The sequence below is a fragment of the Hemiscyllium ocellatum genome, chromosome 25 (genome assembly GCF_020745735.1).
Source record: "Hemiscyllium ocellatum isolate sHemOce1 chromosome 25, sHemOce1.pat.X.cur, whole genome shotgun sequence".
NCBI classification, from domain to species: domain Eukaryota; kingdom Metazoa; phylum Chordata; class Chondrichthyes; order Orectolobiformes; family Hemiscylliidae; genus Hemiscyllium; species Hemiscyllium ocellatum.
The window spans coordinates 5,860,155-5,876,588 of NC_083425.1; the positions used below are offsets into that span (position 1 = coordinate 5,860,155).

Below are 16,434 nucleotides of genomic sequence, written 5' to 3' on the forward strand. Positions count from 1 at the left end.
ATTCAAGACACTTAGGGCGCACAGTGAGGACAGATAATTAATAAACTAATCAGACATTGACAGCATAAAATCCTGGTTCAAATGGATTGCATCTGATTGTATTAAAATAAGCTTTGGAAGAGATAATGGGAAAACATTGCATGTATAAAAATTAATTTGCAGTGGGAATATTGCCTTGGAACTACCAACTTGTGTGGTTCTAAAAAAGTAGAGAGAACATGCCAAAGGGATTATGGACCAATTATAGACCAGTCTTTGGAAAGATAATGGACGCTTCAAAAAATGTTAGGAGGATGTGAGGACTGCAGATGCTGGAGATCAAGAGTCTAAGAGTGTGGCACTGAAAAAGCACAACCAGTCAGGCAGCATCCAAGGAGCAGGAGAGTCAACATTTCAAGCAAAACCTCTTCATCAGGAATGAGGGGGTGACCCAAGGGGGTTGAGAGATAAGGGGGGGGGGAGGGGGGTGGGGGGTGGGGGGTGGAGCTGGGGGGGTAAGGTAGATGGGAATGTGATAAGTAGATTAAGATAGGGGTGAAGGCGATAGGTCAGAGATGAGGGTGGAACGGATAGGTGGGAAGGAAGACGGACAGGTAGGATTATTCAAGAGGGCAGTGCCAAGTTAGAGGGTTGAATCTGGGATAGGGTGGGGGAGGGGAAATGAGGAAACTGGTGAAATCCACATTGATGCCATGTTGTTGGAGGGTCCCAAGGAGGAAGATGAGGCATTCTTCCTCCAGGTGTCAGGTGGCTAGAGTTTGATGGTGGAGGAGGCCCAGGATTTGCATGACCTTGGCGAATTGGGAGGAGGAGTTAAGCCACAATGCGATGGGGTTGTTAAATGTGTGTCTCCTAGAGATGTTCTCTGAAACATTCCACAAGTTGGCGTCCTGTCTCCCTAGTGTAGAGGAGATCACATTGAGAGCAATTGTGGAAGGATCCTTTGGGGCCCTGGACGAAGTTGAGGCTGGAGGTGTGGGTGCAGGGTTTGCACTTCTTGCGGTGGCAAGGGAATATTGTACTTCCACACATTTCATTTACTGTGTCTCCCCTATATTTGGAAGACAGGACGCCAATTTGCGGAGCGTTTCAGAGAACATCTCTGGGACACTTGCACTAAACAACCCCATCGATCTGTGGCTGAACACTTTAACTCCCCCTCCCACTCCACCAAGGACATGCAAGTCCTGGGCCTCCTCCGCCATCAAATTCTAGCCACCCAATGCCTTGAGGAAGAATGCCTTATCTTCTGCCTTGGGACCCTCCAACCACACAGGATTAATGTGGTTCCCCCACATCCCTGATGAAGAGCTTATGCTTGAAACGTTGACTCTCCTGCTCCTTGGATGATGCCTGACCAGCTGTGCTTTTCCAGCACCACACTCTTCGACTCCTCAAAAAATGTTGCAGAAATACATCTAGAAGACAAAAATAAAAAAAAAGTCGACTATACAGATTTTAAAACTGAAGATCATGCTTGACTCCAAGTTTATTTAACTCTTTTAAGAAGTAACATGAAGTGGAGATATGGATAATGTAGGTTGTGCAATATATTGGATGTTCAAAAAGCCTTTGATATTGTCCTGCCTTGTGGACTTATCACTATTGCCAGAACATTAATAAACCCAGTGGACAGGTAATGGCATGGATAGCAAACAAGACAGAAAATCCAATGAACATGTGTATTAGCAGCTGAAGACGGCCATTTGGCTTCTTGAGTCTACTACATCATCATGATCTGTTTGTGTTGTGATTTGAATTTCACACTCCCATTTACCCCAATAAACTTTGGCTGTGACCTGACAAGAATCTGTCTAAATTTACTTTTAAATATTCAATGACTCTGCTTCCACCACCTTCTAGGAAGAAGAGTCCCAAAGTTACCCAACCCGCTGGGAGAGAAAAAAACTTCTTGTTTTTATCCGAAAGGATGAGTGCACTTTTAAAATAGTATCCTCCAGTTCTGGACTTACACCTTGTCAAGACCATTCAGGCTCAATCTCTTCAACCAACCTTCTCTGAATTCCAGTGGAAACAAGTCCCATTTGTCCAACCTGTCCTGATAAAACAACCCATTCACTACAAATATCAATTAAATAAATTTCCTTTGAACACCCTCTACCCTTCCTTAAATAAAGAGACCACAAAAATGCACCCATTGTTGGAAATGTGATTTTTTAAATGTTTAATTCACAGTCTATTTAGTATGAATGAAAGGTGAATACATGTAATGACAAATTGTATGTAGTAGTGTTTGGGAACTAAAAGTAGAATTTTGAAATGTGCTGATAGTGCTGTATTAGGGGATACTGAATGTCCAGAGGAAGATTCTGCCAAAATGCAGAAAGACATTAATCAACTTGCAAAATGGGCAAGAAATTGGCAACTGAACATTAATTTAATGGGTGTGAGGTAATGCATTTTCATGGGTAAAATAAGGATACTACAGCACAGTATTACAGGGGTAATTTAGCAGATTTGCAATCAAGGGGCCAGAGACAGGAGGTCAAATTCCACCTATGAATCTGGGCAAATTGTAAATTCCATTGGAGAATTTGGAATAAAATATTGGTGTCAGTAATGATAATGAGGAAACAAATGGATCATGTTAAAAGTCAAGAAATGCTGGAGATCACAGCAGGTCAGACCCAATCCATGGAGAGAAAGCAAGCTAACATTTCGAGTCTAGATGACTGATGAAGAGTCATCTAGACTTCAAATATTAGCTTTCTTTCTTTCCATGGATCTGTCCGACCTGCTGTCATCTCCAGCATTTGTTGTTTTTAGAACAGATTCCAGCATCTGCAGTAATTTGCTCCTACACATTAAAAACCAACCTTGTTCCCTAATGCCCTTTAAGGAAGTACATTTGTCTATTCTGGCCTATGTGTGACTCCAGACCAATTGCAACACGGTTGACCTTCTGCAATGACTTAGCAAACCACTTATTTTCATCAAAAAGCTTCAGAAGTGTTGAATAAGAATAAAATTGAATGAACCACAGGCGACTGACTGTGTGGAGTTTGCACGTTCTCCCCGTGTCTGCGTGGGTTTCCTCCGGGTGCTCTGGTTTCCTCCCACAGTCCAAAGATGTGCGGGTCAGGTGAATTGGCCATGCTAAATTGCCCGTAGTGTTAGGTAAGGGGTAAATGTAGGGGTATGGGTGGGTTGCGCTTCGGTGGGTTGGTGTGGACTTGTTGGGCCGAAGGGCCTGTTTCCACACTGTAAGTAATCTAATCTAATCTAATCTAAAACCCTGTCTTACTGACAGGAAGACTCACCAGAATGGCGACACAGAAGTATACAGTTGACAGATCACAATATTGACTACAGATCCAATGGAGTCTCATGCCATTAGTTCAAATAAATACAAGGAAATATACTAATTGTAACTACTAACTACCCTCCCTCAGCTGACAAATTTGGATTCCTGCATGCAGAACACTAGTTGAAAGAAGCACTAAGGGTAGTGAGAATACAGAATACACGTGTGTGGTGGATTTTGATATCTTTAGATAGTCGATAACATAGTATCAATGTCATTGAACCAGCAATATAGAGGTCCATGTAAATGCTCTGGGATCATGGATTCAAATCCCACCATGCAGCTATTGAGATTTAAATTCAGTTAATAAATCTGGACAATGATGCTAGTCTCAACAGTGGTGAGTGATCATGAACTATTACTCATTGTGGTACAAAGGCACTTGATACTTAATATTTCTTGGAGGACTTGAGTTTTGAAGGATTGTAGACAATTAGATTTATTACAAGTTTTGTAGAAATATAATGATTGCTGAATGTCTGGAAAAACCCATCTGGTTCACTCATGCCCTTTAGGGAAGTAAACTACTGTTCCCACCTGGTCTGGGCTGCATGTGACTCCAGACCCACAGCAACTTATTGGTAAGGTCCTAGGGAGTGTTGCTGAACAAAGAGACCTTGGAATGCAGATTCATAGCTCCTTGAAAGTAGAGTCACAGGTAGATATGATAGTGAAGAAGGCATTTGGTATGCTTTCCTTTATTGGTCAGAGTATTGAGTACAGGAGTTGGGAGATCATGTTGCGGCTGTACAGGACATTGGTTAGGCCACTGTTGGAATATTGCTTGCAATTTTGGTCTCCTTCCTATCGGAAAGATGTTATGAAACTTGAAAGGGTTCAGAAAAGATTTAAAAGGATGTTGCCAGGGTTGGAGGATTTGTGCTAAAGGGATAGGTTGAATTTGCTGGGGCTGTTTTCCCTGGGGCGTCGGAGGCTGAAGGGTAACCTTACAGAGTTTTATAAAATCATGAGGGACATAGATAGGATAAATAGACAAGGTCTTTTCTCTGGGGTGGGAGAGTTCAGAACTAGAGGGCATAGGCTTAGGTGGTTGTCATCTGATGAAGGTGCACTCTCCAAAAACTAGTGCTTCCAATTACACTTGTTGGACTATAACCTGGTGTTGTGTGATTTTTAACTTTGTACACCCTAGTCCAACACTGGCATCTCCAAATTATGCAGCAGTTGACATGCTTAATCACTTCTCACCTTGGTATTAATGCTAATGCCCCAGTAAAATTTTCACTTTCTCCTATCTTGGTTGTTCTCCTTATAGCACTTGCCATGTTTGCTTTGCTAAGTCCAACTGATGTGTAAGAAGCCCTGTTATATAAGTTTATACACAGGGATTGGTTTAATCTCGTTTATTGATTTTTCATTTATAAATAGCTTGTAGACTTGTGATATAGCTAGAAATAAAATGGTTGAAGTGCTTCATTTTCAGGATTGTTCAGGGTTTGGATGACATTTAGCAGTCAGAAGCTTTATTGTTGTAGACACTTTTATGTGAGTAGGGAATGGTTAACAAGGGGTCAATGGTATCCAGAATGATAGGGTAGCCTTATATCATGGACAAAAGCACAATATTCCGCAGATATATTCAAAAACTGAAATATAGCGTCATTTTAAGGGATGATTGTGTGTGATTAGATCTCCATAAAGATTTTAAGCCTTTCTTTGCTATTTCCTGCAACACATATAATATAATTGACAAAGGTTACATTCCCTACTCAGAGCAAAAGTTGATAATATTAGTTATATCTTGGCATGGCTGGCTTTCAACTTTCAGATCAAGTCTCATTTAAACCCTGAAGTTTATTTACAGCCAAATATTGGTGTCAAGTTCGAGAATCTCCCAACGTATACTTGAAAGTACTGTATGTGATGGAATACACATTTTGCCATTCATCATTAGATTTGGCTGGAGCAGACTGAGTGTTATTTGTTTCTTTCCTTCACTGCCAAATTGATAATTACTTCGTGATCATCTTTAAATTCAATAAAATCCCCCAGATTATTTTCTGCATTGTCTTCTTAAACCACTTTTCTCCCATACTTCGCCCTCCTCAAATCAACTGCAATGTGCTTATAGATCTGAAAACAGACCAGTCAGTCTTACGTCTGTGGTCAGCAAAGTTTTGGAAAGGATTCTGAGGAATAGGATTTATGACTATTTGAAAAGCACAGTGTGATTAAAGGCAGTCAGCATGGCTTTGTGAGGGGCCGGTCAAGCCTCACAAACCTTATTGAGTTCTTTGAGGAGGTTTCAAGACAGGTCAACGATGGTCGAGCAGTGGATGTGGTGTATATGGACTTCAGCAAGGCATTTGATAGGGTTCCCCATGGTAGGCTCATTCATAAAGTCAGGAAGTATGGGATACAGGGAGATTTGGCTATCTGGATTCAGAATTGGCTGGCTGACAGAAGGCAGAGTGTGCTTGTGGATGGAAAGTATTCTGCCTGGAGGACAGTGTTGAGTGGGGTCCCACAGGGCTCTGATCTTGGGCCTCTGCTCTTTGTAGTTTTTGTAAATGACTTGGATGAGGAGGTTGAGGGGTGGGTTAGTAAATTTGCAGATGACACAAAGTTTGGAGGTGTTGTCGATAGTATAGAGGGCTACTGCAGACTGCAGCGTGACATAGACAGGATGCAGAGCTGGGCTGAGAAATGGCAGATGGAGTTCAACTGGGATAAATGTGAAGTGATGCGTTTTGGAAGGTTGAACTCGAATTTTGAGTATTGGATTAAAGACAGGATTCTTGGCAGTGTGGAGGGACAGAGGGATCTGGGTGTGCACGTACATAGATCCCTCAAAGTTGCCACCCAAGTGGATAGGGTTGTTAAGAAAGCATATGGTGTTTTGGCTTTCATTAACAAGTTTAAGAGCCACGAGGCTTTGCTGCAGCTCTACAAGCCCCTGGTGAGACCACACTTGGAATATTGTGTCCAGTTCTGGTCACCCTACTCTAGGAAAGATACAGAGGCTTTGGAGAGGGTACAACGAAGGTTTACCAGGATGCTACCTGGACTGGAGGGCTTGCCTTATGAAGAAAGGTTGAATAAGCTCAGACCTTTCTCTCTGGAGAGAAGGAGGAAGAGAGGAGACCTGATTGAAGTATACAAGATAGTGGGCGGCACGGTGGCACAGTGGTTAGCACTGCTGCCTCACAGCGCCTGAAGACCCGGGTTCAATTCCCGACTCAGGCGACTGACTGTGTGGAGTTTGCACATTCTCCCCGTGTCTGCGTGGGTTTCCTCCCATAGTCCAAAGATGTGCGGGTCAGGTGAATTGGCCATGCTAAATTGCCCGTAGTGTTAGGTAAGGGGTAAATATAAGGGTATGGGTATGGGTGGGTTGCGCTTCGGCGGGTCGGTGTGGACTTGTTGGGCCGAAGGGCCTGTTTCCACACTGTAAGTAATCTAAGAGGAATAGATAGAGTCAATAGCCAGAGGCTTTTCCCCAGGGCAGGATTGACTGGTATGAGAAGTCATAGTTTGAAGATATTAGGAGGAAGGTATAAAGGAGATGTTAGAGGTAGGTTCTTTATGCAGCGAGTTGTGAATGCATGGACTGCGTTGCCAGCGGTGGTGGTGGAAGCAAAGTCATTGGGGACATTTAAGTGACTGCTGGACATGCACATGGATATCAGTGAGTTGAGGGGTGCGTAGGTTAAGTTACTATATTTTACATTAGGATTAAATCTCGGCACAACATCGTGGGCCAAAGGGCCCGCTCTGTTCTGTACTTTCCTATGTTCTAAAACAACAAATGCTGCAGATCAGAGCATCCATGGAGAAAGAGGAAGCTAACGTTTCAAGTCTGACCAGCTGTGATATCCTGTATTTGTTTTCAGTACAGATTCCAGCATCTGCAGTAACTTGTTCCTACATTGTGCTTGTAGACGTCTTTGCCATTAAAATTGAGACCATCCAAATTTCATCTGTGATCAAATTCTAAATCACACCTCCTTACGGTGGCATGGTACAGTGGTTAGCACGGCTACCTCACAGTGCTAAGGATCCAGGTTTCTCACGCATGAAACCATGTTGACTATCCCTAATCAGTTACTGCCTTTCCAAATGCATGTAGATCCTGCCCCTCAGAGTACCCTTCAATAACTCACCCATCACTGATGCCAGGCTCGCCGGTCTGTAATTTTCTGGCTTTTCCTTACCATCTTTCTTAAATTGTGGAAACACATTAGCCACCCTCCAGTCTTCCGGCACCTCACACATGGCTATCGATGATACTAATATCTCAGCAAGGGGCCCATTAGTCACTTTCCTAGTTTCCCGCAATTCTAATTTTGAAACATCCTGTTCACATCTTTCTATATTCATTTCCTCCTTGAAGATACTCCTTAATGTGTAGCTTTGGCCAAGGTTTTGGTTACTCTCACTCAATACCTCCTCATTGGTTTAGTACATTCTCTGTCCTACAATGCTCCTCTGAAATTCCTTGCGAAGTTTATAACTTTCAAGGTGCTATATAAATAATGTGGTTGTTGGTTATGATGTGCACTGCTGCAAACCCCCTCCCCCAACAAAAGGACATAAACAAAATTTGCCTTGGGAAAGAATTGGAACTTGGAATGGCATCCTCCCATCTTGAGATCAGGTCAAGATTTAATTTGTGAATTGCCTTGTCATGTTCTTTCCATTGACAGGCTCAGATTGATTACTTTGCAAATCCTGCTCCCTGAGATCTACATATGACCTAGCATGACACCTTTACCTGCTTCCAACTCACTTAGATTCAATGTGCAAACTTCCTTCACTGTCGTTGGGTCAAAATCCTGGAATTCCCTTCCTAAGGACAAAGTGGCCAACCTACAGAATGTGGGCTGCAGCAGTTCAAGAAGTCAGCTCACCACCACCTTCACAAGGGCAACTAGGGACAGGCAATAAATGCTGGCCAGCCAGTGACTTACACATCCCATGAATGAATTTAAAAAAATACTAGAAATACTGGTTGGAAGTCTCTTCTATATCAGAATTCTCTGTCAAGCAGAAGTGCACTTGGGATTTTGCCTGCTGAGTGCAGGTTCACACTTCAGTATAATCTGGGAATCTGCAGATATGTTACTGAATGTGTTCCACAAAAATGTTCATAATACTATGATTGCAACATACTGTGTTTGTGTGGAGAATTGCCATTGAAGGTCTGCAACCTTCCATCTATACAGCTGGTACAACAACCATGGCTGCTTTTGTTTTAGCTATTAGGAAACATACTATATTTAAGTGGTTCTGTTTGCCGAGCTGGAAGTTTTTGTTGCAAACGTTTCGTCCCCTGGCTAGGAGACATCATCAGTGCTGTGGAGCCTCCTGCGAAGCGCTTCTTTGATGTTTCTTCCGGCATTTATACATTTATAAATGCCGGAAGAAATATCAAAGAAGCGCTTCGCAGGAGGCTTCACAGCACTGATGATGTCTCCTAGCCAGGGGACGAAACGTTTGCAACAAAAATGTCCAGCTCGGCGAACAGAACCACTACAACAAGCACCCGAGCTACAAATCTTCGCACAAACTTTGAATACTATATTTAAGGTATCAAATACTTTGCACGTAGGATGGTCTTTTTGCTGTTGATACAGTTGTCAGGGAAAAGTAAGTTAACATCCAGTTTCTGGTCTTGAGAAGAGTCTTGTGGCACATGGTAGTGACTGTTCCCTCGGCCAGCAGTTATGAGTTCAACTCCTTTCTTAGAACTGATGGCCATAGGAGTATGTCCAAGCTGGCTAATTAACTTTATGGGTTCTTGCAGTGTAGTGGCAATGGTCCTGTTGCAGCACCTGAAGGTTTTGGTTCAAGTTTTGACTGTCACAGAAGTCATTCATAACTTGTCTGAATAGCTTTACTGAAAAGTACTTTTAAGTGTATGGTCTGCATCAAAGTCGGAGCAGCTAATTATTTTTTGTTTCGGCAGTCTTGGCGTCCATTGTTCAGAAAATAAGAATCTTTTCCGCTCCAATGCTTAATGTAGCCAGGAGTGTAAAAGGAGAAACAATTTTATGTTGATAAATGTTTTTCTAAATAACATTAGCAAATGAAAGAAGATTTTCCACTTGGGGAAAATGCATAGCTGCAGCTTTATTAATTTTAATGACCAGAAGATCTTCTGAGACATGATGTGTGGTTCTAGAATGTGGCAGGTGCACTAAATTGACAAATTTCTCCTGATTTCAAAATTTTCCCAAAACTACTTAGATAAATTAATTTTTACCAAATGTAGAATGATCATAAAAACAACCACAAACTGTAATATAAAAGTAATGGTTCTTTCTTAATTTGTTTATTTTTATTTCTGTATTTTTTCAAAGCTGATGCCATTACTGGTAGTTGAAACTTTAAATCAGGTGCCAGGTGTTTCTGGACTCTTTGTTGCTGGTGCATATTGTGGCACGTTAAGGTATGTAACATGCTTCAACAGGAGATTGCAGTTTATCATCTCTATGAATCATTGACATTAATAATACTGAACAAGGAAGAAAATAAGTTATTTTAGACAATTCAGACAGAATTTATTTAGAATTGTGGAAACAACTACTCTGTGTGTAGGAGGTCAAACTCATACATCACATATACTGTTACTACTAGTTGCATTAAGTTTCACTTAATATCAGCTTTGCAATTCCAAACAAGGTCAAGCTATTTACACTCATGCAGCACAACAACATTAGCCAAAATTATTCAACAACTAGATGCTTGCACAGGTATGGTCATTTGGGATTTAAATGCTCTCTGGAAACTCACATCTGCAGTTATGGTAAACACCTCCCAACTATATCACTTTAACTTAATAATAATTTGGTTAGTGACTTTATTGAATTATTAACTATTTGCAAGTTATGGTTTCCTGGGTGAACAAACAACACTCACCGTATTGGAAATAAGATTAGATTAGACTTACAGTGTGGAAACAGGCCCTTCGGGCCGACAAGCCCACACCGACCCACCGAAGCACAGCCCACCCATACCCCTACATTTACCCCTTACCTAACACTACGGGCAATTTAGCTTGACCAATTCACCTGACCTGCACATCTTTGTGACTGTGGGAGGAAACCCACGCAGAGAACATGCAAACTCCACACAGTCAGTTACCTGAGTCAGGAATTGAACCCGGGTCTACAGGCGCTGTGAGGCAGCAGTGCTAACCACTGTGCCACCATGCCACCCACGTAAGGCAGCAGAGAATTGGAAGGATAGTTAGAGGACCTCCAAATCTGTAAAGAGTACACTGAAACGCGAATGCTTTGGTGAAGACTGATACTTGTTTGTGTTTCCATCTTGTATCTTCATTACTTGTGAGTGGGACAATCCCAAACACTCTCATTTCCATTTTCTCAAGAGAATTAAAACCTTCAACTCTCAGTTGTGATTTGTCTATCTTTTATGGTGGGAATGTTTTGCTTGCCTCTGGAGATCAGAGCCAGGGGAATCATCTTTCCAAATTTCACCCTGCTGTGCTTGTTCAGATTTCATTTATTGTCATATAGATTGTCCCTCTGTTTTCTACATTGCAATAATTACATCCCATTCTTATCGTTGTTCCCTCATCTAGTAATGGTGTTGTCCCTGAAATCAATCTCAGTGAGCTTTAGCTGTAAACGGATGTGTGGGAAGCTGATGGCATGATGGTACTGTTGTAAACTAGTAATCCAAACAACTTAGTAATGCTCTGGGAACTTGGTTTCAAATCTCACCACGCTAGATGGTGGAATTTAAATTTAAAAGAAATTTGGGGTTGAATTCCAATGATGAACATGAAAGCATTGTTGATTATTGTTAAAAACCCATCAAATTCACTTGTGTTCTATGGAGATCTGCCACGTTCACTTGGCCAGTCTTCCAATTCACCTACATGTGACTCCAGATCTACAGCAATGCAGTTGATTTTTAACTGCCCTCCAAAATGTCCGAGCAAGGTCACTCAGTTGTTTCTAACTGCCCAGAAGTCTCAAAAAAGAAATTATGCCAGATGGATAACCCAGCATTGACGAAGGCAATGGAAAAATCAATGCAAACAAAATGACAACTGTGGATCCTGTAAAGTCATCCTCTTTAAGATCCTCCTTAGGATCTTATATGTTTCTGTCAAATTACCTTTTATTCTTTCTAAACTCAAGTAAATATGAGCCGAGCATGTCCAACCTTATCTCTGAAAACAAGTCAGATATTGGCACCGTGGTTAACTCTTAAATGCCCTTTGAGATGGCCTAGCAAGCCAACTGTTAAATGCCTCAAAAAAAGGAATGAAACTAGACAGACCACCTGGCGTGACCTAGGCACTGGAAACGGTGAGAGCACACTGAGCCCTGTCGACCCTGCATTATCTTCCTTGCTGACATCTAGGGCATAATGTCAAAATTGGGAGTGTTGCCTCATTGATTAATGAAGCAACAGTCTGATATAGTCATGCTCCCAGAATCATACCATACTGTGTGCCAGACAACACCAACTCTTTCACCCATCAGCAGGACAGACTGGCGCAGTACCGAAACGTCGATTTCGCTGCTCCTCGGATGCTGCCTGAACTGCTGTGCTTTTCCAGCACCACTGATCCAGAATCTGGTTTCCAGCATCTGCAGTCATTGTTTTTACCACAGTAGTACACAATCAATATAGTTGCTAGTTGCCCCGGGAGTCCTCAGTATTGTCTCTGACCTCCATGAGGACTCATGGCATTTGGTTAAGCATGGGCAGGGTGACTTACTGTTGATTATGATATACTGCATCCCTCTTGGCTGATGAATTGGTGCTCCTCCATGTTGAGCACCACTTGCAGCAAGCGCTGAGAGGAGCAAGGGCATAGAATTACCCTGTTTGGGGAATTTTACTGTCCATCACCAACAGTGGTTGGTAGCACCACTATTCACCAAGCTGGTCAAGTCCTCAATGACAAGGCTACTAGACTAGTTCTGTGGGAGCTGGTGAGGGAACCAACAAGAGGAGAAAACATATTTGATCTCATCCTTACCAGACTGCCTGCTGCCGTGTATTTTGATGACAACAAAAATGGAAGTGACCACAGTACAGTCCTTGTGGAGATAAAATTCCACCTTTACATTTGAGGATATCTTCCATCATGTTGTGTGACACCACCACAGCTAAAAATGGAATAGATGTCAACAGATCTAGAAACTCACATTTGGGCTTTTATGAGATGCTTTGGGTGATCGACAGCAGCAGAATTGTACTCCAACATAATCTGCAACCTCATGGTCTGGCAACACCACTCACAATTACCATAAAATTAGGAACTCTGGTTCAACATGATGGCATGGCAGGTGCAGCACAAACATAGCTAAAAACAAGTTGAGAACCTGTTGAAGGTGCAAAACAGGACTGTTTTGTGCTAAACAGCATAATCAGTAAAAGACAGGACTAGGCGATTCCATAACCAACAGATCAGATCAAAGAACTGATCTGGGCGGCACGGTGGCACAGTGGTTAGCACTGCTGCCTCACAGCGCCAGCGACCTGGGTTCAATTCCCGACTCAGGCAACTGACTGTGTGGAGTTTGCACATTCTCCCCGTGTCTGCGTGGGTTTCCTCCGGGTGCTCCGGTTTCCTCCCACAGTCCAAAGATGTGCAGGTCAGGTGGGTTGGCCATGCTAAATTGTCTGTAGTGTTAGGTAAAGGGGTAAATGTAGGGGAATGGGTGGGTTGCGCTTCGGCGGGTCGGTGTGGACTGGTTGGGCCGAAGGGCCTGTTTCCACACTGTAAGTAATCTAATCTAAACTGTAGTCCTGCCATATCCAGTTGTTAATGGCAGTGGACAACAAACAACAGACTGAAGGAGGAGTCTGCATAAATATCTCAATCCTCAATGATGCGGGAGCCCAACGCTTCAGAACAAAAGATAAGGTTGAAGCAGTTGCAAGAATCCTCAGCAAGAATTGCCAAGTGGATGACCCACCTTGGTGTCCTCCTCCTGACATACCCTGTGCCACAGATTTAAGTCACTCCATATGATGTGCAGAAACTTTTGGAGGTATTTAAGCTTCGATGGCTATGGGCCATGACAACATTTCAGCAATTGTACTGAAGCCTTAGAACGGGTTGCACCAAGCCAAATTGTTCCCCTCCAACTACATATTGGAATTTACCCAACAATGTGGTGAACTTCCCAGGAATGTCCTGAAGACAAAGCAGAAGAATTTCAAACTGGTCACTAACCACCTCTAGAATAATCTTTATTGTCAGTAAAGTGATATAAGGTGACACCAACAGTCTTGTCGAATAGCATTTTCTTGGCAATAACCGACTCACTGACATTCAGGTTGGGTTCTATCAGGGCCATTCAGCTCCTGACCTCATCACAGCCATTTTTCAAACATGAAGAGAAAAGCTGTATTCCAGGAAAGACGTAAGAGTGATTGCTCTTGACATCAAGACCACCTTGAATGAAATGTGGAATCAAGACGATCTATAGCAAAACTGCAGTCCATGGGAATCAGGAGAAAACCCCACACTGTTTGGAGTCTCACCCAGCACAAATGAAGGTAGCTATGGTTGTTAGAGGTCAGTTGTCTCAGCTCCAAGACATGTTTGCATGAATTCTTCAAGGTCATGTCCTAGGCCCAATCATCTTCATCTGTTTCGTCAATTCCTTCTAATGTAATGTTCGAAGTGCAATGTTTGCTGATGAATGCACAATCTTCAGCAGCATTAACTAATCTTCAGATTCTGAAGTTGTCCATGAATAATCCCCCAGCTTGGATTGACAAGTAGCAAGTTAGGTACCAGTCTAGCCATACAGGTAACAGGCAGTTATCATCTCCAACAAGAGAGAACCTAATGATCGGTTCTTTAAATTCAGTGGAATTACTGTCACAAACATCCATTAAAGGCATAACAGGTGTTAACATTAAGCAAAAACTGAACTGGACTAGTCATATACATACTGTGGCTTCAAGAACAGGTTAGAGGGTAGGAATCCTGCAGGGAGTAGCTCCTCTTCTGATTTCCCAAAACCTGTCCACCATCTACACGTCAGGAGTGTGATGGAATACTCCCCACTTATTTGGATGAGTACATGTCCAACAGCACTCAAGCACTCACCTCAGGTGACAGTCTGTGTGGAGTTTGCACATTCTCCCCGTGTCAGGGTGGGTTCCTTCCAGATGCTTCAGTTTCCTCCCACAGCCCAAAGATGTGCAGGTTAGGTGAATTGGCCATGCTAAATTGCCTACAGTGTTAGGCACAGTAGTCAGAGGGAAATGGGTCTGGGTGGGTTACTTTTCGGAGGGTCGGTGTGGAGTTGTTTGGCTGAAGGGCCTGTTTCCACACTGTAGGGAATCTAATCTAAAAAAATATGTAAGCCATCAGGACTCAGGCACTTAATAATCCGTAGCTCCAACAATTCACTCAATATCACTTTGCTGGTGATCGTAATTTTCTTGAGATCGTTTTTATTTTCCATTTCCTGTTTTACAACAGTTTATAGTACTTGTATCCTTTATAATGAAGACTGAAAAAAAAATCTATTCAATTAGAGTCATAGAGATGTACAGCATGGAAACAGACACTTCGGTCCAACCCGTCCATGCCGACCAGATATCCCAACCCAATCTAGTCCCACCTGCCAGCACCCGGCCCATATCCCTCCAAACCCTTCCTATTCATATACCCATCCAAATGCCTGTTAAATGTTGCAATTGTACCAGCCTCCACCACTTCCTCTGGCAGCTCATTCCATACACGTACCACCCTCTGCATGAAAAAGTTGTCCCTTAGGTCTCTTTTATATCTTTCCCCTCTCACCCTAAACCTATGCCCTCTAGTTCTGGACACCCCAACCCCAGGGAAAAGACTACCCATGCCCCTCATAATTTTGTAAACCTCTGTAAGGTCACCCCTCAGCCCCTGATGCTCCAGGGAAAACAGCCCCAGCCTGTTCAGCCTCTCCCTATAGCTCAGATCCTCCAACCCTGGCAACAGCCTTGTAGAATCTTTTCTGAACCCTTTCAAGTTTCACAACATCTTTCCGATAGGAAGGAGACCAGAATTGAACGCAATATTCCAACAGTGACCGAACCAATGTCCTGTTCAGCTGTAACATGACCTCCCAATTCCTGTACTCAATACTCTGACCAATAAAGGAAAGCATACCAAACGCCTTCGTCACTATCCTCTAACTGTGACTCCAATTTCAAGGAGGTATGAAGCTGCACTCCAAAGTCTCTTTGTTCAGCAACACTCCCTGGGACCTTACCATTAAGTGTGTAAGTCCTGCTAAGATTTGCTTTCCCAAAATGCAGCACCTCGCATTTATCTGAATTAATCTCTATCTGCCACTTCTCAGCCCATTGGCCCATCTGGTCAAGATCCTGTTGTAATCTGAGGTAACCCTCTTCGCTGTCCACTACACCTCCAATTTTGGTGTCATCTGCAAACTTACTAACTGTACCTCTTATGCTCGCTTCCAAATAATTTATGTAAATGGCAAAAAGTAGAGGGTCCAGCACCAATCCTTGTGGCACTCCACTGGTCACAGGCCTCCAGTCTGAAATACAACTCTCCACCACCACCCTCTGTCTTCTACCTTTGAGCCAGTTCTGTTTCCAAATGGCTAGTTCTCCCAGTATTCCATGAGATCTAACCTTGCTAACCAGTCTCCCATGGGGAACCTTGTCAAATGCCTTACTGAAGTCCATGCAGATCACATCTATTGCTCTGCCCTCAATCTTCTTTGTTACTTCTTCCAAAACTCAATCAAGTTTGTAAGAAATGATTTCGCATGCACAAAGCCATGTTGACTATCCCTAATCAGTCCTTGCCTTTCCAAATACATGTACGTCTTGTCCCTCAGGATTCCCTCCAACAACTTGCCCACCACTAAGCTCAGGCTCACCAGTCTATAGTTCCCTGGCTTGTCTTTACTGCCCTTCTTAAACAGTGACACCACATTTGCCAACCTCCACTCTTCCGGCACCTCACTATTGATGATACAAATATTTCAGCAAGAGGCCCAACAATCACTTCTCTAGCTTCCCACAGAGTTCTCGGGTACACCTGACCAGGTCCTGGGGATTTATCCACCTTTAACCATCTCAAGACATCCAGCACTTCCTCGTCAGTAATCTGGACAATTTGCAAG

The 16,434-nt window shown here is 42.9% G+C and overlaps 1 protein-coding gene across 1 annotated transcript in view; it reads left to right on the forward strand.

Annotated features, from left to right (window-relative positions):
* Positions 1-16,434, forward strand: part of LOC132827938 (sodium-coupled monocarboxylate transporter 1-like) — a 141,528-nt gene that overhangs the window by 89,599 nt on the left and 35,495 nt on the right. Inside the window, exon 10 of the mRNA XM_060844784.1 lies at positions 9,649-9,737. Within this exon, the coding sequence (XP_060700767.1) occupies positions 9,649-9,737 (89 nt within the window). The remainder of the gene's footprint in view (positions 1-9,648; positions 9,738-16,434) is intronic.